The sequence below is a fragment of the Cryptomeria japonica genome, chromosome 7, assembly GCF_030272615.1.
Source record: "Cryptomeria japonica chromosome 7, Sugi_1.0, whole genome shotgun sequence".
NCBI lineage: Eukaryota > Viridiplantae > Streptophyta > Pinopsida > Cupressales > Cupressaceae > Cryptomeria > Cryptomeria japonica.
Genome location: NC_081411.1, coordinates 334,266,075 through 334,290,444, shown reverse-complemented (window position 1 = coordinate 334,290,444; position 24,370 = coordinate 334,266,075). Strand labels below are relative to the sequence as shown.

Here is a 24,370-nt window from a genome sequence, read left to right as displayed (position 1 = left end):
TCTCTACCACAAGCCAAAATGATGTTATGCAGTGAAATACAGCAAGCTGTATTAGGATGCTCCTGCATCATAGAGAATTCTACTAAGGGGGGTGATGCTAAAAAGGGTGTTAAGAATTCATTATAAATCTCTCTTATTTCTTGATGGATAAAAAATGAATATCTCAAAATGTGCACTAATAGTGGTAGCTAGGTTTGATAGGAATTGTTGATATAGTAGAACCAGCATGTCTCTGATTGTCGAATTCAAAAGACAACATTCGCTAGCATTAAGGAAACATCTATTTCCACTTCATTAGATTCCATTAAATAGCATACACATTCTCCATGCAATTTAAATTTCAAAGAAGCTTGAAATCCTATTCCAAGAACATAATATCCATACTTCTACACATGAAACATTCCCAATTAAATTTTACTCTTGGCTTCACTTATTTGTTCTTCAGCCAAAGCACATGTCATTATACTAGTAGGGCACAGCATACCAATCAAATTCACCTGCAAGTATGTCATAAGTGGCAATATTTGTTACTAATTTGTGAGTTCAATACAGATGCAATTCTAGCATCACAATAATGAGGGCTAGCACAAGCAATTCAAATAATTCATGCTTCATCAATGCCAACCTATAAAGAATAAAACATCATTTCATAGAGAAAGGCATCTGAGAAACCTTACATTATCAAATCCAGGGTGAAAGTCCGTACACATCCACCGAACTGCAAACATTGAACAAAAGAAAACAGGCATCTGCATATTCCAAACAATCAAAAGAAGAGATAAATATACCAACATGTTTAGTTTACATCAAATAAAGGTAGCCCAAATTCCAATGATTCCAAAAGCTAATAAATGGAATTCTTATATTGCATAACACAATCTCTTACATATAACTCACCCAAAGTGTTCTTGAATACAAGGCGCCTGACAAACTAAATATCAGACATATAAATCATTATAACTGAGAAGAAATTAAAAGCTCTTTCAGAAAGGAACTTGAGGTGCTCAATTTGTGTCTTAAAGAAGAGGATAAATTTACTTTGGACTGCTTGAAGTTCAACCAAGATTACTACAATGACTCAACCTAAAAGCCTTACTGATACAAAAACAAATTGAAAATTAATCAATGGGAGAGTTTGGACAAACCAGGGAAAGTATACAAATTTGTATGACAGTGCCTCTAGCTAGGCATACACAAATCAAAGAGAGGGAGACACACACACACACACACACAGAGCCTCAGTTACAGGTAAGCATTTAAGAAAACATGTCAAAGGTTGCATCATAACCACCAAAAGCAGGGAGGCAACCATATAACTGATTCATAAACTAGGAATTGATGAAATTTAAGTACAAATATTAAAGAAATATATGAAGCCATAGTTTATAAAACATATTTACATATTACTCAAAGCTGTCATAATCAAGTTTGGTGAGCACATACACTGCCATTCACAAATGGTGTAAAGCATAAATTTTTTTTAAAAATGCTAATTCAAAAGAGCTTATGGATTCATCCTAGTGCACAAAATCAAAGAAAAAAAGTTGGACTAGGAACCACTCCTGCAGTCATCCAGGATCTGTAGTATATTATACTGCATCAAATATCAGAGCATAGTTCTCTACTTCTCACCTTTGTCTTCAAATTCTTCAATCGCGATGAATTGATCAATCGAAGAAAATGAAGGCCAATATTAACAGTCTACTATACAAACGGCAAGCTGATCAGGAAACCTACAAGTTTCTCAAAACTTCAGAAGCCCAATCCCAGAATAAATCTGATCATGTAATTATGAATACGATGGTACAAAAGTGAAAGGAATAATAGAATAGAATTTAATTCCAGATTATAAAGTAATTTTACCTCATGAAGTTTCAATGATCATAGGTAAAGACCTCATGGATATTTTAAACTGCAGGAGACTATTCACACAATAATTGGTTCCTCAAAGACAAACATATGCCTGAAAAATGTTGCCATTAAGAGTGTCTGTGCTCTTGGCCTCTCAAAAAATGAAATTAATAATGAGAGATAAGCGAATGTAAACATCTATGTCATCCTACACTTTCATATTGAAAGCTAAAAAGAATTATCTTATATACTAAACAAATGCAACCTCAAAAACCTCATGTCCTCTCCATATTACAAGATGTATCAAATTAATCTCCTAAGGATTGAGAGAAGTATAAAGCCTAGGTCAAAATGCATCCTCCAAGCATAAAGAGTAGGAATGGGCAGAATATGGCTTCGATTTGATTAGCTTGAAGAGGTCATTTGGATTTAGGGTATTGAGACATAGGGCATTGGGAATTTTCGTTAAGGCTGAAGTTGAGGTAGTGCTACCTTGGGACTACTTACATTGCACCATACGGTGAAGTCCAAACATAAGGAAAGAGTGGAATAAGTGGAATGAAGAACTCATCCAAGATGTAAGGAAGAAAGGATGTAAACCTATAGGTCTGAATCAAGTTCAGACCTGTCTCTTACATGGGTTTGGAGAAGAAATGAAGAGCAACTCGAAGATGATTGTGGGAAAGCCTCAGTCTAAAAAACTTCAAACATTCAAGGATCAAACTTCACCCTCCTTCCAAAATTTGATGGTAAGAAAGACCTTGGAAATCTCAAATTCTGCTTAGGCAATATTTCTCTCCTAAATTCAGTGCTGAGACAGAAAATCAGAATAAGACCCTTAATCCCAAAGGTGTTCCTACTACCAAAATTCTAGCATAAACATGCTACTCCAATCTGAAACTCGGTGGTTGCATTAAGAATAGGAATAAGCTCTATTCCTAAAATCTCTCCAAATACTGAATTTCTAACTAACCAGCCTAAAGTTCGGTGGTAGCACTGAAAATGGGAATAAGAATTGCTCCCAAAACCTATCCTACCACCAAGTTCTTGACCAGTACATCTTAAACTTCGGTACTTGCATTGAAAATGGGATTAAGTCCTATTCCCTAAAGTATTCCTAATACCAAGTTTGAGGCCAAAACTTGAAGTTCCATCCTAAAGTTCGGTATTTGGAGTCCAAAACAGAATAAGCATTGTTCGAAAGGTCTTCCAAACACCGAGTTTCTGACCAAGGAACTGAAATTCAGTGCTTGCATCAAGTTTAGGATTAAGTCGTTAATCCAAAAGGGTTTCCCAACCCCGAGTTTCTGCCTGCAATGAAAGTTTTTCTCTGCAAATTCGGTGGTAGCAGTCAGATGCATATGCTTATAGGAGTAGAGGCCAAAGAGAATGGTTTGTGACCAAGGTATGATATCATCAAGAAGGTTATTAAAAGGCAAAACAATACAAGACCTATGTATCTCAATGCCGAAGTCCAAGACACCATAATAGTGATGAGGTTTTGTATCGAAGAAAAAAGGACATTTATCTTGAAGGACTACAAACCATGGAGGAGCTTCAGTTTTCAAAGCATGATCATTTAAGACTCCTTCAAAGACGGTCAACCTTGCATAGCTCAGTGCTGAAAGGTTCTCATACCAAGTCAAGGCAAACACCAATCAGAACACAAATCAGAACAGGTCTTATTCCTAAAGACCTTCCTAGTACCAAGTTTCACCCCATGAACTTACCAAATTCAGCATTTGCAATTAGATTAGGAATAAGCCACTAATCCTAAAGTTCTTTCTAACCCCAAGTCTAGCCCCAAACTTAGCACACCTCTTCCAAAATCAGTATTTTACAGTTAAAAACGGAACAAGACACTATTTCCAGAACATATCTCAGCACTAAATTTTGACCTAAGTGTGTATGTTGCAGTCAAAAAATCAGAACATGGTACAAATCCTAAAACTTGTCTTGGCACCAAACTTTTCCCTTACTCCTAAAGCTCTTCCTAATGCTGAGTTTGGTCCAAAATCAGGCCTAGATCCTAAGCCTATCTCAGATCCAAATTCTAGCAAAATGAGATTCTTCCAAAATAAGGCCAAATAGGAGGGGTATTTGAAATGCTGATTCTAGAAACCCTTGAAATAATAAAACTTACTTGTCTATGCAGATTGAGGGACTCAACAACAATTCAACCATGAGGGAGATCAAGTTACACCAAGAGGCGACATCAAGATGCTTAGGACAAAGTGAGGCTCTAAAACATGATAAAGCCAAAGGATCACCATACACAAAGAACGAGAATGAAGGACCACTACCACAATGCAGAAAGCCAGATGATGTCATTTCCAGAACCCTGGAAGACAGTGACAAGACACAAGAGTGCTACAGATTCAGATAAAGAACTGGAGATGACAGGAATATGAATTTATTGTAATGGCAATTAATCTATTGTAAAATAACAACTTTTGGGCCCAATTTAATGCGATTCAAGAAGGGCCAAAAGGTAGTTATTCATCTAGCTACCAGTTTTGTCTTTTGTGACAAAAGTTGTTATTACACCAGGCTGTCATTTTGTCATTTTGGAAAGTAGTTGAAAAGTAGTTGAAGGCTGTTGGGATCATTAACTGAAAACTGTTAGGGCAAATCTGAGCCATTGAATGGATTGAATCCTGGCCATTGATTCAAAATGTAAAATCTATAAAAAGTTAGTGCCTCTCTCATTGTAGAGGTTAGAAGGTTAGAAAATAGAAGTTAGAATTAGGGTTAAAAGTAGAAGTAGCCAGCAAGTAGAATTAGAGTAGGGTATGAATTGTTAAACAGAGATTGTTGTAATAGCAATTGAAGCATGGTGTTTTGCCGTTTGCCTTCATCTTCACCTGTTTGCATGGTTTCTTTTCATCAGATTAGCTAAAGCTTAGTGATTTTAATGGTGAAGATATTTGATCAATTTCTAGTTCATACCATTGGAGAATTGTTGACTGTAAGTCTTTGTGCATGGTTAATTTAAGCCAATTATTGCCGTTAGTTCAGTTATGAGTGTTTATTTAAGTTGTACCAAAATTGGGTACTTAATGTATGTTCATGATCTGAAAATCCTTTTATTTTCCTTTAGAGATCGCACTGTTTTTGTAGCATTGTGAGTTTATCTCTGTCTAAGAAAAAGCTAGCTTTAGGTGAAGTTTATCTATCAATAGCACCATCATTACTATCATTGTCCCTAGGTTCTCTAAACCCTATCCTTTTGCCCTTTATTTTAACCAGTTTGAGAAGTGAGGCACCAATCAGATTGCTCTATCAGATGCAAACCAGCTTGTCAGATGCGTAAGTCCCCTTCGTTATTACTAGCAAATCACATCAACACTGAGTTATCCAAAGTTTAGTCATGACCTAATGCTAAAAATCTTGAAATTATCTTGTTTGGACAGTCAGATGGCATACAAGATTTCCTTATTCAAAAGAGAATAGGATAGACTCCATGCATTCTATTTTGTGTTGACGGAAGTGCAAACGTCCCCATCAATAGTCACCAAATGCACAAAGCCAAAATCAAATCAATGGAGTCAAGGGAGGCAGAATTATAGGCTACAAAAAAGGTCGATTCAACTATCCTTGTCAAGCTTTAATGGATCATCCCAGAATACAGCTTGAACTTGAATGTAGAAGTTGGTTCTTACCTCACCTTAACTCAAATGAATGAGGAGGCCATCAAGTTTTCTACCCTTCACTTTGAAGGAGCGGCATGAGTGGTGGTATTACATTTTAATGACGTAGGATCACAATGTGATTGTTTCTTATGATCAGTTTTGCTCTACATTGATAGAGTGGATTGACCACAAGGATTCAAAGGCACCCAGACAAGCAGCTTAAGCACATAGACAAGTCGTTGAAGTAGACACCTAGGTAGCTCAAGTAGGCAAGCAAGGAGCTCCAGCAACTCGAGTATGTTACCAGGTAGCTCAAACAGCTCAAATCAGTCTTCATTCCAATTCCTCTTTTCTAAACTAAGACAATCAACCTTGACATCAATGACAAAATTTGCAAAGCCCTTGCTAAGCGCACAATTACGATTGATTGCATTGCGGTCAATCCCTAAGTTCTGCACCCAAATACCATTTTCTAACATTATTTCCAATTCCTCCCAAACCTCTGTTGCCATATCTATTTCAACAAATATAGATAATGGAGCCCTAAAATCTTTGCTCAAAAATTTCTCTACCCCAATAAAGGAACCCAATTCATTCCCAATCACTTTTAAAGCCTTCATAGTGCAATATTTTGGAGGAAGGTTTTCCAAACTAATCCACCTTGGGGATTTCTTGATTCTGTGTTTCCATGAATCAAAATTTGAACTCCAATCTACCCAATGGAATATAGATCCTTCAAAGAACAAAGGAATACCATGTAGAAATTTTGTTTTTAATTGTGAACTAGCACATTCTACCAAAGAGAAATCATTGGGCAAGGGGCATAATCTTATCTATGATTCTATGTTTTGCCTCACATTCCTTAATCCATGAACTGGGGCAACCCTTCCCGCACCATTTGATGAAAAAGACCCTTTCTTTTCTTCATGAAAGAAAGTTTCCCAAAATAACACCAGGGACAAATGCATGCTACACAAGTGGTGTGAAGAACTATCTCCTAGGAAGACACATCCTCATCCTTGTGAGCGGCAATGTGCTCAATGACCCTGGACATGATCAGGTCAACCTCTTCCATGGTGACATGTGGCAAAATATTGATCCTATATTCACATCCATCCAAGTCGTCTACACAAGCAGCAAATGCAATCTCCCATTCCATCTCCTAGTTCTAGAAGGCATCCCGGATGGACAAGAAATCTGATGCCTTGGTCAAATTTTGCTTCAGGATTGGTTCAGTAATGGCAAAGAAAATTTCCTGAGTTCTAAGTTTGAGATTTTCTAACCACATCATTTTCTCGGACGGTCTCCTTTTCAAGTAAATCAGCAGTTAGGAAAATTTTGCTTTTTATTTCTTTAATCTGCTCTTCGACCTTAATACTATCAGCATTCACCCTCTCTGGGACTTCACTTCGTGCAACCAATGCCCAATGTCATGCGTTGAAATCATATGCAGCTCCTGCTGCAACTATTTTCCCATCAATCAATTCTTGTTTAGGAATCCCTTTCAACAGCCTAAGGCACGGGATAATTTTGTCTTGAACATCAGCCCATGCTTTTGCCATGCTCATAATTCTAGAGAGCAAAGAGGAAGTTTGTCCAAATGTCAACATCAATTTGTCTAAGAATGAGGCTGCTTCTTCTCTTTTGTTTGCCATCCATTCTTTAGCCTCTCTTGCTATCACTTTTTCTTCTTCAAAATTTTCAATTGCTTCATGCGAAGGATTCAAAAGTGGAGGAGTTGCTACATTGCCTTAGTTAAGTGGCTTGGTCAAGTGTTGAATGTATTCCTTCAGAATTTCCTTCTTCTATTCTCTCTTCTTTCCTACCTCTTTGTCCAGTCTTGCCTTCATGGAAGCGACTAAATTGCCTAAGTCTTCCACCTCTTGACCCTGTGTAGCTGGTCCCAAGTCGAAAGTGGTAATTTCATACACCTGATGAGTAATATCTTCTTTTGACTTGTCCAATTTTAGTCCAATTTCAGTACAGCAATCTGAACTATACGGCAGCCTATCTCATCTTTCTGAATCCTGGCAGGCTTCTTTGCAGCAACTTTCCCTAATCTGGCCAAAAAATCAGCCGTGTCATTTTCTTCCTAAACTACTTCCATAAGTACTTTTATCTTTAATCTTCAACCAATCAGAGATCATAGGCTGCTCAATACCTTCTTCTTCCTAATTACTTTCTTCACATGGAATATCCTGACCTCCTCGAAGAGCGAAAATCATTCCCTCCTGAAATTCATCGCCCAAAATATCCATGTCATTTTCTGATTCAAGTATCTATGTGCCTGTAGGAGATGGAGGTTCTTTATCTTCCTACTGGACAGAACCAATATTTCCCTCATGGATTGGAGAAGGAAATTTTATTTCAGCAAGTGGTTGGTGCTCAATAATCATTAGGCTATCCAAATTCCTAGATGTAGCACAATGGGATGGCTCTAATCTCCGCTTCTTTAGAGCAAGTTCTTCATTCACGACTTCCTTCCTCTTTGACCTTGAAGGCTTGTCAACTGCTTCCTTCCTTTTCCTTGAATTGATGCTTTCGATTGGCCTAGCACTTTGAGATGCTTCTTCATTGGAAGAGTATGATTCCATGGCACCCATTAAGTTGTGAGAGTCACGCCTCTTCACTTTAGTACTTAGACTTGCTGGTCAACCCACCACTACGAATACTTGACAACTGGCCGCATCAAGGTGGTTAGATCTACTAGTTCTGGTTCTAACCATTTCACAAGAGAAAGAGGCCAATTTTCATCAAAGCATGGTTGATTGTATTCTCCATCATCCTCCAACTGATTAGGCACATGGAAGAGCTCGGTTGTTCTAATCAAGCTTACTAATAATCTAGACCATAGTCTTTTCCTGATACCAAACTCATCCGCAGCATTTACCAAAAAATCTTCGAAGTCAACTCTATGCCTATACTTTTCTCCATTTATTTATCCAATATGGTTGTATGGATCGAAATCAGCCCTAGATCTGTAAAATGTGAATGGATACCACTGCATTTCCAATCTGGCTCCCTCAGTTGCCTATGTTGTTGGGCAAGACTCCAACATATTCCCAATGAAAAATTGAAAGGAAATGGCTACTTTCTGCTACGCTCTTTGGAAGCCTTCATACATTTCCAATTGTCTCAAAATTTCAAGCAAGATCATTCTATTCGTGAGATAGATTGGAAGTCAATAAGGACATCCGGTAAATCCTTGGACTCTTATGTATGTGAATCTTGGAAACTGGATAAAGCTCTTGGCTTCTTGAGTAAGCCTCTAATGGGTTCCTCCTTGCAATGTTCTGGTGATATACATCAAAATCGCATCATTTACCCTCTTGAAGTGGGCCTTCTCGGTAAGGTGCAGCTACAGATAGCAATCATAGGACTTGAATTCATTTTCACCATTGCCTACTATGCCTTTGCAAATCAATCCGGTGTATCTATAATTTCTTGACAGTAGATAGACAATGTAGGAGCTCATGTAAAAGGATTTTATCCTTTCCAAATTCTTCAGTTGCTCATTCAGGTTGTCGCTAATTATCCTGGACCAATTGAACATTTTGACTCCAAAGGTGATCTCATCAATAAAATAATACATCCATGTTTCAAATGGCGCACCCTAAGGGTTGCCCATCACTCTACTTAACAGCAAAATGATGTCACCATATTCTTCTTTAAAGTCAGTGCCCATCACTCTATTTAATAGAAAAATGATGTCACAGCTTATTAACATTTGTCGCGCAGAGCTCAAGTTGGTCTTCATAGAGTCTCTTGGTTTCTTCTTTAGTTTTATAGGAAGTCCGGTTGTAATTTGGCATCCCAAATGCTTCCTGGATGGCTAACTCTCCAAGATATGCCAATACTCTTCCATCTAGTGCAATGATTTCTCCATCTTGGGCATTGTAGTGTATGGCACATTCAACCATAAGTTCAGCACATTCCATAGCTGGTGGAAATCCAATCGCTTGGACAATGTCATTTCTCATCATCCGGTGAGCAATAGGTGTTGGCAAGAGTCCATCTTGCCCATACATTCTCCTTTTGAAATCTTTGAAATCCACGTGCCCAAGGTTGGTGTCTGTGACATTTTTCCACTTGGAATTGATCTTGGACTCGAGCTGCAATCCTTTATTGGCGAACTTCATCTAAGCTTTTCTTGAAGGGCCTCCTTTGGTTGTCATCAACCTGCAATAAACATGAAAATTTTGACATTACTTTCAAGAAAATTGAAGATTCTAACTCTAATTTTTGGACATTTTGCTCGAAATTTTCACTTTCAGCTTGTCAAAAAGCTAATTTTTTGTGGAAAATCAAACTGAAAATAGAAGAATTTGGCTAAATACTCAGTAAATTTCACAAGAATAAGAGAATAAGACCGAAAAAGGATAAAAGAATTCCATTAGTAAATGGTTGACATGCGTAGGGGTGTCTCTCAACCTATGCATAACATCACAATAGAACCTACGTTCCAAAGGGAGGAGCTTCATACTTCTCCCAATAATCATCAGGATTGTTGTGATGTGGGGGCATTTCCTAGCACAGAGCGAAGCATGAAAGAGATTGATGAAGATCAATTCTGGGATGAGTTGGAAGTTTTTTGCTCATCCATCCACATCTGATCATCGTCTCCTCAACTAGAAGAGTGCCATGAGCAACAACAACAAGAGATTCACACTTCATCAGATGAGTCATCACTGTCAGCCCCTGCCAGCCAGCGAGATATCAAGGCGGTTGAGAAAGATAGCAAGTTCAATGTTTTTTTCTTGAACTTAGAACTTTCAAGAGGGTGTCCAATCAGGCATCTGGCACGGATTGAGCTCTATAGGTCGTCCCATGTCATGCTTACCTCTAAGCATGAAGTTGAGCATCAAGGAGAGCAAGTTCTTTTCATCCATCCACCTAAGGAGGACAACATTCAAACATGGGTGAACTTCATTGTTCTCCAGCTTTAAGAGGCATTCCAATAGCTTATCGAGTGCCTATCATTTTTCTTGTCCTGGCTGGTTGTCCACAAACATGAAGAGCATCGGAAGCTGGTTAGAAAAGGCAGCTATTTTGATAAGCCAGTCAATGGCTTTGTTTAATTTCTTTTCCATATAAAGCAATGTAAATAGTAGACTAGAAGATGTTTTGCTTTCATAAGTGCTTGTGCACCTGTTGCATTCTCCTTAAGAAGGTGTGTGCTCTAGTTTCCAGTTTCCCTCCAAGTGAAGGTGCACACATGTTTTGGGTCTTTTCAATGACTCAGTGCCGAATAGATTCTCAAGGCTTCTGGACTTCATGCTTAGCAGGCAAGCATCCCGCAGAGGTCGCCAACCCTTGGTCCATCAATGAGAACCGATCAGAGATATGTTCCACGGACCAGCACTGCCCCAGTTGATCAAAGAGAAAACAATGGAATCATGAAGTGTGAGATGTTGTCTTGTCAGATGGAAGTTGCTAAGTCTTCTCTTCCTCACCCCGGAACTCCGGAACCCCTGTGTTCCCAAGTTCCTAAGTCCTCAACCCCGGAACTCCGAAACCCCTAGGTTCCCAAGTTCCTAAGTACTCTTCCCCGGAACTCCGAAACCCCCAGGTTCCCAAATTCCTTAGCCCTCAACTCCGGAACCCCCAGGCTCCCAAGTTCCTAAGTCCTCAAACCCCGGAACCCCCAGGTTCCCAAGTTCCTCAACCCTGGAGCCCCCAGGTTGCCAAGTTTCTAAGTCCTCTTCCCTGGAACTCCGGAACCCCCAAGTTCCTAAGTCCTCACCCCGGAACTCCGCAATCCCCCAGGTTCCCAAGTTCCTAAGTCCTCCCCCCCTCGGAACTCCGGAATCCTGAAATCCCAAAGTCCCAAGCCTAAGTCTTCCCATCTTCGGGAACCCATGTTTCCAAAGTATTCCGTCTTCCCAACTTCAGGATCGCGTGTTTCCGAAGACTTCCAATTTCCTTCCGACTTGCAACACTTCCAGATGGCGTGATCAACACTCAAAACTCTTAATGCTCCAACAACTCTTGTGACTTGTACACCTTCCTTCATGAAGCTACAGGGGCGTATTTAATGATTTTTGTAGGTGGAGTACAAGGCCATGCTTATTTGTGGTTACTTATGTCATGCTTGCATGCTCTGACTTTGGAATGTCAGACAATCCACCTTCTAGAAGTCCCTTTCTTCTTGGGATTGCGTTTTCAAGGTATGGCAAGGTTCCTTGCATGTACACAATGTCAGGTGCATGCACTTCCTTGCATTCCCTGACTAACATTTCCTTGCACACACAAGGGTCAAGGCTTCTCTTCCTTGACCAATGGTCTCTCCTATATGACCAGTTTTCTATATAAAGGTTGTTAAGCCTCATTGTAAAGGGTTCTCTCCCTACGAACTTGAGCTATTCTTATGCTCTTTCACTTCTCTTGAAGACTTGTGATTATCTTGCATTTCTGCAACTATAAGTTTGGCCATTGGCCTTTGAATGAATTGAAATTATCATTCTTGCCTTCCTTCAACTTATGCATGTTGTGTATGTTTCCTTACCTTCATCGTAAGTGTATGTTTGTGGCTTTCTTTCACATATATGTTGTGTTAGCCTATTTCTGGGTGTGACTTGTGGGAAACCTTCTCCCCTCTTGGCATTCGGCAAGTTCTAACCTCCATACGTGCGTTAAGGTCATTCATGCAACTGAAGTTTGTGCATCTCCTGGGTATTTCAGCTGATTCTTTGTGCCATTTCGGGTGGGGAGAGAAACATCTCTTATCTTGGTGCACTACCTCCTTTCATTTTAAGCATCTCTCTTCCCTTTTCCTCTGCAAGCTGTTAGGATAGGTTTAGAAGTAAGATTTGAAGTGTTGAGTTGGTTCAACACCTGCACTTGGATTGAGAAGGAAGTCGGCCTTCTCCGGAGATTCAACCCCCTTGCGCAAGGTCTCACACTTCGGAGTTGTTTCCATGTTTTCACAAGGTTGTTGAGTTGATAGATCAGCAAGTGTGCAAGCTTTTGTGATAACAGGTCCCTCTCGATCAAATACTAACTTACCATAAATAGTAAGTGTGTGAACAGAGTCAAATGAAGGCCAAACAGAACCAAACAAAGAGCAATCCTAAACACTTCTGACCTTCGGAATAGGAATAGACCTCCGGAATAGGAATAAGGCTCCTGCACTTCCAACTGGGACTCTCTAACCGTCAGTCTTAACCTACGAGGGCCAATAATAGGCTAATCCAATCATAAACCATATCATCCTTAAAAGGGGACATTACAAACTCAGAAAAAATCACTTTATTCTCTGGAAATTATGTCCTTCAACTCATAAATTAACTTTATTATGTGTCCTCCACTTAGAAAATTTATGTTGTCTTCAAAAATTCTTCCTCAAAAATCTCTCTTTCGCAACCTTAAGAGAGCCAAAACCTTTTCACAATCAAACTTAATAGAATGAATTGAAAGTGCCAAGTTAAACTTAATATTAAGTTGAAAAGTTCGATGATTTTGGCAACTTCATGTTTTTCTTTAGATTCATCGAACTTGGCCTTGTTTTATTTCTTCCAAAATGGAAACTTAATCTTCCCTTTCAGCGAGTTGGCGTAGAATCTTCTAGATACTTCTTGAGTTCGAAATTTTCGAAGTGTTAGAAAAATAATTCTAAGTGTTGAGTATTTTTTTATTTTTTTCTAAGTGTTGGATTTTTTAATATTTCCCTAACTTTTCCAAACCTTTATCCATGGTGAATTTTTAGGCAGCTTTAATCCTGGCTTGTGCGAACGAATTATGCGGCTGAACTAGTAAATGTGGAGGAATGATGGCAGAGTTTGTGATTAATGCCGATGGCCGCCATCATTGGATGTCAAAAAGTATAATTGAGTGAGAGGTGTTTAAAGCTTGGGTGGATTGGAAGTCTTGGTATCATACTGTCTACACTTGCAACGTTGTTGTCTTGGGTTTCTTAAGCAGCATGGAAGCCAATTTCTCCTTCCATACTGAGAAGAAATTACTCTCATTTCTTAGAAGATTTACGGACAGGAGGCCAAAAGGTTTGTTATTGTTTAAGGATGAGCGGTTGAACGATAGTGAAAATGTTGCGGGGAGAGGAAATTGTCCATGTAGGTCATCGCTACAGGACAAACATGGATGCATATTCATTGATTGCCGCTTGGGATTTCTAGTTTGAGGACGAGGTGGACAAGGTAAAAAATGCCCTGAGAGTTGTAATTGATTCAAACTACTTGTTAAATCTGGATAGTGTGTGTGCTCGTGTGGTCTCGAAGGTGGGCATTGTTCCTGAGGCAGGTGTTGTCATTTTACAACAATCTTGGTCCATCAGTGAGAACCGATCAGAGATATGTTCCCTGGACCAGCACCGCCCCAGTTGGATCAAAGAGTAAGCAATGGAATCATGAAGTGTGAGGTGTTGTCTTGTCGGAGGTTCCTTCCTTCCCTTTCCCTTTTTCTCTTCTCCAAAACTCCGAAACCTCGACGTTCCGAAGTTCATTTCCTTGCCTTCTTTCTTCTTATCTGGAACTCCTGAACCCCAAGGTTCCGAAGTTCCTTGGCTTTCTTTCTCTTCTTCCTTCCTCGGAACTCTGGAACCCCAAGGTTCCGAAGTTCCTTTCCTTTGTCTTCTCTTCTTCTCCTCGGAACTTCGGAACCTCGAGGTTCTGAAGTTCCTTTCCTTAGCCTTCCCTCTCTGTTCTCTGGAAATTCGAAACCCCGAAGTTTTGAGGTTCCCTTCCTTGTTCCTTCTCTTTCTCTTCGCTAGAACTCCGGAACCTCAAGGTTCCAAAGTTGAACCCCGAGGTTCCAAAGTTCCTTCCCGCTGGCCATCTCTTTTCTCTTTCTCCGAAACTCCGGAACCTCAAGGTTCAGAAGTTCCTTGCCTTAGTCTCTTCTCTCCGGAACTCCCGGGGTTCCGAAGTTCCTTCCCTTGGTTGCTTTCTTTTCTCTTCCCCGGAACTCCGAAATCCCGAGGTTCCGAAGTTCCTTTCCTTGGTCTCCTATTCTCTTGCCTAGAACCCCAAACCCCACCGAACTTCCGGCTGGCAACACTTGCAAGTGGTGATCAACACTCAAAGCCCTTAATGCTCCGACAACTTTAGGGAATCGTGCACCTTGTTTCCTAGAGCTACAGGAATGCATTTAATTAGGTTTGCAGGCCTGTCTGGGAATATTCTAGGGGTCATAAATGTATATTTTAAAAGCTTTTATGGTAAGGTATGGGCTGGCTTGACTTTTTGGCTCAAGCCCATTCCCTTCTGCATGATTAGACCCCTGAAAATGGGCTTTTGGGGGGGATTCGACCAAGATGGTTAGGGTTTCCTATTTGGATGCAATTGTTTGGGAAAAGCATAAATACCTTAAAGTTTCTTGTGTAAAGGGTTCTCTCCCTACTGCCTTAAGCTTTCCATGCTCTTTCACTTCTCTTGAAGACTTGTAATTATCTTGCATTTCTGCAACTGTAAGTTTGGCCATTGGCTTTTGAATGAATTGAAGGTATCATTCTTGCCTTACTTCAATCTTTATATGTTGTGTATGTGTTCTTACCTTCATTGCAAGTGTATGTTTGTGACTTTCTTTCACATATATGTTGTAATAACCTATTTCTAAGTGTGACTTGTGGGAAACCTTCTCCCCTCTTGACATTCAGCAAGTTCTAACCTCTGTATATGTATTGAGTTCATTCATGCAACTGAAGTTTTGTGCATCTCTTGGGTATTTCAGTTGATTTTTTGTGCCATTTCAGGTGGGGAGAGAAACATCTCATCTTGGTGCATCACCTCCTTTCATTTTAAGCATTTCTCTCTTCTCTTTTCCTCTGCAAGTTGTTAGGATGGGTTCAGAAGTAAGTTTTAAAATGTTGAGTTGGTTCAACACCTGCACTTGGATTGAGAAGGAAGTCGGCCTTCTCCAGAAATTCAACCCCTTTGCGCAAGGTCACATACTTCGGGGTTGTTTCCATGTTTCACGAGGTTGCTGAGCTAATAGCCTAGCAAGGATGCGAGCCTTTGTGATAACACCAAGGGTGGCTGGTTCGGTGGCGCTGCTACCACTCATTCAATGGGTTGATGATGATTTGAAGGCAAGATGCAGAGCTCTTGCTTGGCACGGGTGGCAGGCCTTCAAAATGTTCGCAAGGTTGATGCAGTTTGATGAGGTTTTAGTGGTCCTTCATGAAGTGGCACGTGCAAAGGTGGGTCGAGAGTTGTGGCCAAGACCCAGGACTACCCAAGAAATGAAGCGGCTCTCAGAATTCTAAGATGACCCGGAGTATAGGTCGTTTCTGGGTTAATCCTCCTATGGCCAATGGTGTTTGGTATTGTATGTTTGTATCTTTTTGTTCCATGTCCGTTTTCTCCCCAACTTTGTATGTATGAGGGGATGTCTGCTAACAATTTTGGTACGCCAAATTGGAATTTTGGGGTTTTTGCATGTAGGAGAACAGGGTGTTTCCGAGTTAATCCTGCTATGGCCGGTGGTGTTTGGTATTGTCTGTTTGTATCTTTTTGTTCCATGTCCATTTCCTCCCCAACTTTGTACATATGAGGGGATGTTTGCTAACAATTTTGGTACACCGAGTTGGAATTTTGGGGTTTCTACATGTAGTAGGGTTTTATTTTTTGTTGGGAATGGCGGTTTTGGCCCTTGGGCCTGTTTTTTGCGGAGGCAGAACTCTGGTGGTTTTACTATACCACCTATACTTGCATATTTGTAATATTTTATTTTCAACTAATACAATAGAAAAATTATCAATCAAAAAAAATGAAATATCATGCAAGTTTTGAAATTAAATATTTAAATTATATATTTAATTCATTTAAATCCTATTGATAATGGGACGGACAGCAAATGACAACGGATACTATCGTCTGTTGGAAGAGCACAGATCAACGGCTTAAGGTGTATTTCGGGTCGAATATGAATCTCTAAATTTTTTTGCAAACTTTCACCGGAAACACGTGTCATTGAACACCAACAGGAAACAAAGGTTATAGCCCATGGGACGATGAAGTGTCAGGTGACGTGGTATTTGGGTGGCAAAAATCCTATGTATAATGGAACCCACGGCAACTAACAAAGGATACTGTCGTCCGTTGGATGAGCACAGATCAACGGCATAAGGTGTATTTTGGGCCGAATGTGGGAACAATAAACATTTTTTGCAAACTTCTACCGAAAGACTTCCATAAACAATAAACATTTAATTAAGTATAGTTAAATTCTAAATTTGTAATTGTATACTTAATTAATTGTAATAAGCTCTATTTCGGGCAGAAGTTTAAAGGATTAAAATGTCTTCAAAAACAATCTCGAAAAGTGACTCGTGTCGTTGACGTGGCCGAAAACATGGCAAAAGTCCTAAACGATAAACATTTAATTAAGACTTCCATAAACGATAAACATTTAATTAAGACTTCCATAAATGATAAACATTTAATTAAGTATAGTTAAATTCTAAATTTGTAATTGTATACTTAATTAACTATAATAAGCTCTATTTCGGGCAGAACTTGTAAAGGATTAAAAAGTCTTCAAAAACATTCTCGAAAAGTGACTCGTGTCATTGACGTGGCCGAAAAATAGCAAAAGTCATGGGACCCACAACAACTGACAACAGATACCATCGTCTGTTGGATGAGCACAGATCAACGACTTAGGGTAGATTTCGGCTCAAATGTGGGAAGTAAACACATTTTTGAGAACTCCGCCCGGAATTGAACGTTTTACATTTAATTAACTATAATTAAGTCTAATAAGCTCTATTTCGGGCGAAAGTTGAAAAGGATTAAAACGACTTCCAAAACAGTCCAGAAAAGTGACTCGTGTCTAGTGAAGTGTCCACTGTCCTCAAAATTTAGACTAAAGCAATGAATGTTTTGTCCTTCGGTGGCGAATAGATATTAATAATAATTTATAAAATTACAATAAGATTATAGAAATTTTGCCCTTTAGGTATTCCTTTTGAACTTTTCAGTCTTTTCAAAATAAGTGATTTATAATCGTATTTCATTTCAATGACAAACCAATAAATCCAGCGAAATTCAGAAACAGCTACTAGATTGAGGAATGCAACAGAGCCTGAATGCGCCAATCTAGTGAAATAGAAATTTCAAGTAAAATCTACAACACCTACATCCCACGTTTTTTATTTTTTTGAATCTCGTGGTTCAATTTGAGGGTTAGCATTTTCAGGCTTGTATCTAGCATTATTTTGAACCATTAACAGTAACAACGATGGGGAAACCGGAAAGCAATAGTTCAACAAAAAGCCAAGTGAATAAAAAAATATACCTAACAGAATTGGTTAAAACACTAGGTTTCACTGATGAATGCCATGATATTTATGACCCTGCTATCCATAGTAAAAAGCGTATCATAGAAATTAGATATGCATTGTCTAATAAGACGGGAGATCCAAACAGGGCAAAATTTACAGTTTTCAACACAATGTTAAAACAAAGTACAAATAAAATTGCATCCTGGGATGCTGGATTGGGAAGCATGGTGTTACTTGAAGTATTCCCTTGCCCTGAATTTGTCATGGTCTGCGCTGAAAATTATGATGAAGATAAAAAAGCAATTGTCAATAAAAATACAAAAGAGGAAATTATATCCATAACCGAGGGAGAATTTGCTCATTTGTTGAACCTAAGGTTTGAAGCACAAAACTCAAGCGTCCACATTGACCTAGGAAAGCTGGCAGAGAAATATGAGTCTCGATCCATGTCATAGAGATTCATTTATCAGAGCTCTAATAGTGCATGGTACTCCATTGGATCAGAATAATAAGCCTCCTTATGATTGTAACATTTTTGTTCCATGGGTTCGGGATAATATTTCCTTGCTAACATTTTGCCTGGGATTGGAAAATGATAGGTAAATGGGTGCTAGCCTTCTTGAAATGATTTTTAATATCCATTGTGTAAATCAACCAGTAAGATATAATTTTGTTGAGCACATTGTTCAATCCATACAAAAACAATTACTAATGATCAAAAAAGGTTCATGTAAGACATTTAGGTTCTCATCCTACTTGTGCTATCTTCTTCTATCCAAGTATCGTGCAATATTTGAGACCAACAATCTTCACATTGTTAACTATAAGATTGATAAGAAGACTTAGAACAGAACAGAGTGTCCAATATATGAACGGACACCTAAAATAAAATTGAATGATAACAGAAAGAACTACAACCATTTTGTAGACTTCTTTTTGGCACCAATGTATAATGAAATTACAAGCACTCCAATGCCTAGAGTGCTTGTGTCTTGTAGAGATTGCATTCAACTCGGAAGTCAAATACAATTGGCTGACTAGTTCTTCATGGAAGAATACACTGTGTTAAGGTTCTACGGATCAACAGTAAAACCCTACAAACTTCCAATACATGTGATAGAGAGGGTATTTGCATTGGAATATGTACGGTAGTTGGAGAGCACAGATAGGCACTTTCATGGTCAGCAAAAGAAGAGCATATTTCCTTCCTTGCCTTTGTCATGTGGAGGGTTCACATTTGAGAGAAAAGCACTCGATGCGGCACATATTTTTTGACAGTTTTTAGCTTTGGTGATGAGGGTCTTTGGCAGTATGATCCAATCGGTGTAGTTCAAGCAAGGCTTAAGAAAAATGGGAACTCTTCAGAGTTATGTCAACATGAAAGTAAACCATTGCTAGAAAAGCTTAGAAACATGGACTCCTAGGATGAGGTAAAAAAAGAGATGGAATAAATTGTCATTGACAATAACATTTCAACAGAAAAATTGTCATCACAAATTATGACATTGCACACACAGATGACAACAGAGCAGGGCATCCAAAATAGGAGGTCCTACAATTTCTACCAAAAATATGCTAATCCATCTAACAAATCTATTTCCAAAACAATTATGCAAGAATGTAAAGACAATTGTTGGACTCAAACCAAAATAAATGATTTTTGGACTATTAGGAAGAATCTCGATGAACCAAAGACTAGTGCAGAATTTGAGTCCATCGATGAGGATGAAGAGTTTAGCAAATTGTGGAATATGGAGCATCCCACAACAGCATATGACAGGAATGATGATGAAAATGAGTATGAGGTTGAGGCCACTCCAACAACTACTACAGTCCCTGCAATATTTGGTGGAGTCAATGAGTCCATGAAAGAAAAATATAGCAAAGGTGCAAACATTGTGGAAAAAATGGGTTTTGAAGGTGGTGGTCTAGGTCCCAGAGGAGAAGGCATTTGGTTTCCACTTGAGGTGTAATTTCCATCAAATTCAAAATCAAAAGCTCCTGTTAAACCATTCATTGGACTTGATTCGTCAAATTCATCACGGAAAGGTACTACTCATTACCCTCCAGCTCCACCTGCATTTGTTAGAGGTTCAAATCCACAACCACCACCACATCATGGTATTCCTATTGGTGGTGAATCAAGTGCCACTACCACTGGTGAGGAATTTGGGGATAGTATTCCTATTAGTGTTCAGTCAAGTGCCACTGTGACTGGTGGGGTTGGCATGGGTACTACTACTGATACTAGTTGTCTTGGTGTTAGACAAGTGCAACAACAAAATATCTCTTGCAAGAGGCCACTGTGGTAGATACTCATACTATTCAGAATCCTATATCAAATGCCACTACTGCTACAAAACTATCATTTGCAGCTTCAGAACAGACCCCTCAAAAGACTAGAAAAACTACACATGCAAGTGACTGTGGGACAGGATCAAGAATGGTGGTTGGTACTCATAATGCATTAGTTAAAACCACAGGCATAGGTGGAACTGGAGCCTCTGCTATTTCACCTTTCAAACATTCAATTGCTTCAGCAAGCCCAGATTTTCAATTTCGTGATTACTATGAAAAATTTGAACACACAACAAATGCAAACAAAGAAAAAAAAAAAGAGCATTGCAGAGGGTTTCCCTAACTGAAGTTTTAGAGGAATAGCTTGCAACAAACAGGGTATTTCCAACATATGACCCACACAAAGATATGATGGAGTTCATGGTCGTTATGACCCCAAATAAAGATAAAAATCAACCACACAGTCAGATAGATCCCTCTGAATTTCAATTAGCACCCTCCAAATGGATTTTTCCAAAGTACAAAATGTGGACAAAATTAGTGTGTCAAAAAAGACTAACGAACTGGTCTACACTTCACTGCTAAAGGTGGAGAGAAAAAAAAAATAAGCTTGAGAAACAAATAGAAAAGTTGCAGGCAAACCTAGCAAACGAAAAATCAAAGAAGGAAAGCAGCAGATAACAAGTGCAATGATTTACAGAAAAGGATAAAAAATTCGGGCTCTGCAGTAGAAAATGGAGAGCAGAAAAAGATGGAGGTAGAATTGAAGGAACTAAGGGAAAAACTGGCTAAAAGCAGTAAAAAATTTGATGTTGAAAGAGTCAGTTTACAAAAATTATACAAAAGTTATGAGTCTACTGCTACCGAAATAAAAAAAATATAGGACCTATTGGATCATGAGAAGGAAAAAGTAAAACATTTGGAAGAGGAAGTACAGGAAGAAAGAAAGAAATGTGCACAAATGAAAGAAGACCTGCACAATGCAAATAATAAAATTAAAACTTCGAAGGATAGATTGAAAAATAATATGAAAAATACAACGAAGCATATACAAGAAACCATTTGGGAGCAAATAAGGCAGAGTGACAAGTTGTGTGAATAGTTTGAATTGAATGAAAGTTTGAGATTAATTTATTGCAAGATCAAAGGGCACATTGAAAAGAGCATACGTGTTTATTCAAAAGAGGATATGGCAAAACAGATTTTGCAAGTAGTCTACAGTACCAGTGACAATTATTTGGAATCCAAGGGAATTAACAGCCGCATTGATGCCACAGTTAAGACATCATCTATCCTTCAAAAATGCCAGAAACTAAGGGAAACATCAGAAATTATGGATAAAGGTGGCAAAAAGATATTGAAGCTGCAAGAAAAGACAACCACTTTGATTAAACTTGGTTTGCCGAAGTTCATTGACCAATCAAATAAATTCATTGGAAAAGAAGCTTACAAGAAAAAGCATGGAGTAAAAAATGAAGTTTGATTTAGACTTGCTTCCTAAGGACACAACTCCCCAAATCTTTCTGGAATTCATCAAACCATTTACAACTTTGAATACGGTATTGGGTGAAACGGTGATGTCAAGTCACTCTTCTAAATATGGATTGTTGACGAAGTTGTAGTTGACTTACCATTGTTTAAAGAATATTGGACTTCCATCGGACGAAGAGTGGAGCACCCTCCAAAAACTAGCACAAAAATCTCAAGAATCATAGTATGTATTGCACAGCTTTCTACTTTTACTCTTAATTTCAATCTTTTATGTTTTTTCTGTTTGGAATTTGGCATCACTTGAAATAACTTTGTTTTATGAACAAGAAAAAAACAGCACTCGCTATTGCTGATCCAGAGTATGATGCACAGTGCAAACCTTCAGCCTTGTAGATTTGTATTCTCAAATTCTCTCAAGTTTTAAGTTTTAACATTTTTGCATTTCTCTAATTCTGATTTCTAGGTTTTGGGCACTGCTATTATATATATTTAATTTGTCATGGCTTGAATTAATATTTAATTTTCAACTCTGTTTTTTGAACAGGAGACATGTAGCAATTGTTAAATTGCTAAATTGTTAATCCGGCCTATTGATGGCCATGTAAATTTGTGCTGAGTTTGTGATATTGATGGCAGTGGGGACAATATATTCACTATTCAATGCCTTAGTAATTGATTTTGATGTTGAGTCTTCACATGTTGCAAATCGACCTGAAGCTGTTGTTGCTCCCTTGTTTCTATAAAACGGAATTCAGAGTCATTTGCAAAGGAATCTGAAACTTTGTATTGACTTTTGCATGGAGAATCACACAGAGTGGTGTATTGAATGAATTGTATCATATGGTTATATTTTGAAAGAATTAATGAAAATCTAAGTTCTCAACATGTCTAAATAAACATCTTTGTATCAATAAACACATCATGGTCTTTTATTATGCTATTTTAAATCTGGAAATAGAAAGTTGAAAAATACAATTACAAATCAATATTAAATTCTAATTGCAAAAAGTTGACAAACTCATAAAATATCATCAAGCTATCAACCATAATAATATGCTTTTATAATATGAATGATGAGATACAATAATAAGATTAATAAATACCAATCTCTTACAGTTGCCATTCCTCCTCAACAAATTCAGAGCTTTCTTGATTCTTGTCTGTGTTTTCTTCAATCTAAGTCTGCATACCTTGGTTGAACTGCATCTCAATGCTACCAGTAGGTCTAGTACATGAGTCAATAGTCCCACTAGCACTTTGGTTTGAAGTGTTGCCCAAACCTCTTCTTTCACATTTGGACCTCCAAATTTTTAGTGCCCTATCGTAAGGAAAAGTGTGGACATCATACCTAGATGTATAGAGCCTCAAGTAATTTTCCAAATTTTTGTCTAGTTTGTTTCTTAGCTTTGATTTTAGGAACCCCAAAGCACTGAAAACTCTCTCTTCTTCCACCAAACTCAATATCATGGTAAGACATAAATCAGCAAGCTTGAAATATTCTGGTATTGAATCACGCAACACTTCGTTCTCACCTAGATTTTTTGAAAGCCTTGTTACCGATCCCTCTTCGCGGGGGTTCTCCATTCTATCATATTGTTCCCTCATAGTGTATGCAAAACGAGTTGATTGCTCTCTAAGAAGTGTTTCGTCTAATATTCCATTTATAGTTACTCCATTCAATTCTCTGGATATGCAAAATTGATTTATCAAAGTCAGTAGCTTACTTTGAAAATTAGTTGGACTGTTTAGGATCCAATATTGAGGAAACACAATAGACATGGCTTCGAGTAGTTTGTCAGGAGGGAATCTGCTTCTAATCTGTGACGAAAGATCATAGGCAATTTTCTTCACAGAAGTAGTTACAGACTCAATAATCTTGTCGAAATCTTCCCTTTTAACTCTTGCTAGTTGCTTCCTGGGGCGCTTTCCTGATTCCTCGAGGTCGATCGAGGCATAGAAGTGCATTGGTATCTCAACTCCTTGTACACTAGCACATACCTCCCCGTTTGCACCGATTTGTAAAAAGTTATCACAATTGTTCAAATCTATGAGTGTCTGCCACTTAACAAAATTTTCATCAAATAGTGTTGGTTGATTTCGATAGAGATTATCGAGGGTCATGCATGTCAACTTACGCAGCGTAGCATATTCTACAATATACATAGCTCTTTGTTGGGCTTTCTTCATAATATTCTTCATTTCCTCTAGCATGGGCAGAAGAGCTGCTAAAGTTAAGAGTGTCTCTATATTACTTAACCTCCGAAAAAGGTCAAGAAATTTCGCTTGCTCTGATTCGTCAAAAGTTGTGTGAAATAGTCCAATCAAGGATGGATATTCTGAAAAAACTCGATGCGTTGGACCATCCAAAGAGATCCATCTGGTATCATTATCCTTAAGAAACTTGTTCCCATCAGTTATTCCATCAACAAAGTGATGAAATTCCATAAATCGCTTGGGGCTTTGACAGAAGTGTGAGTAGAGCTCTCTGATTAAAATTTCAATTTTTTTTACTGGAGCATACTTGCTCACAATTCCAAAAGCTAGATTCATTCTGTGAGCCATGCAATGAATGGCAGTAATGTAGGGTGCAGAAGAAGTTTTCATCTTTGTACAAAGACCGTTCCTGTGACCTTGCATTATTGAAGCTCCATCCACTCCAACACACACCAATTTTTTGGCAATCGTCATGTCATCTATGCCTCCATATTCAATTAAACCTCTCTTTACTAGTTGAAATAAATTATCCACTATCGCACTATCCTTCCTTTTAGCAACAGATAGTAGATGAGGTTGGTGGGCATGATTTTGTACAGTATAAACATGCATGCATACCCACGAAGTATTATCTACTGTCGTAACT

At 38.5% G+C, this 24,370-nt stretch overlaps 1 protein-coding gene across 2 annotated transcripts in view; it reads right to left on the bottom strand.

Annotated features, from left to right (window-relative positions):
* The window catches only part of LOC131043065 (ALBINO3-like protein 2, chloroplastic), a 230,453-nt gene that overhangs the window by 162,339 nt on the left and 43,744 nt on the right, over window positions 1-24,370 (bottom strand). For both annotated transcript variants that reach the window (XM_057976409.2, XM_057976408.2), the window contains exon 4: window positions 678-749. In XM_057976409.2, coding sequence (XP_057832392.1) covers window positions 678-749 — 72 coding nt within the window. The remainder of the gene's footprint in view (window positions 1-677; window positions 750-24,370) is intronic.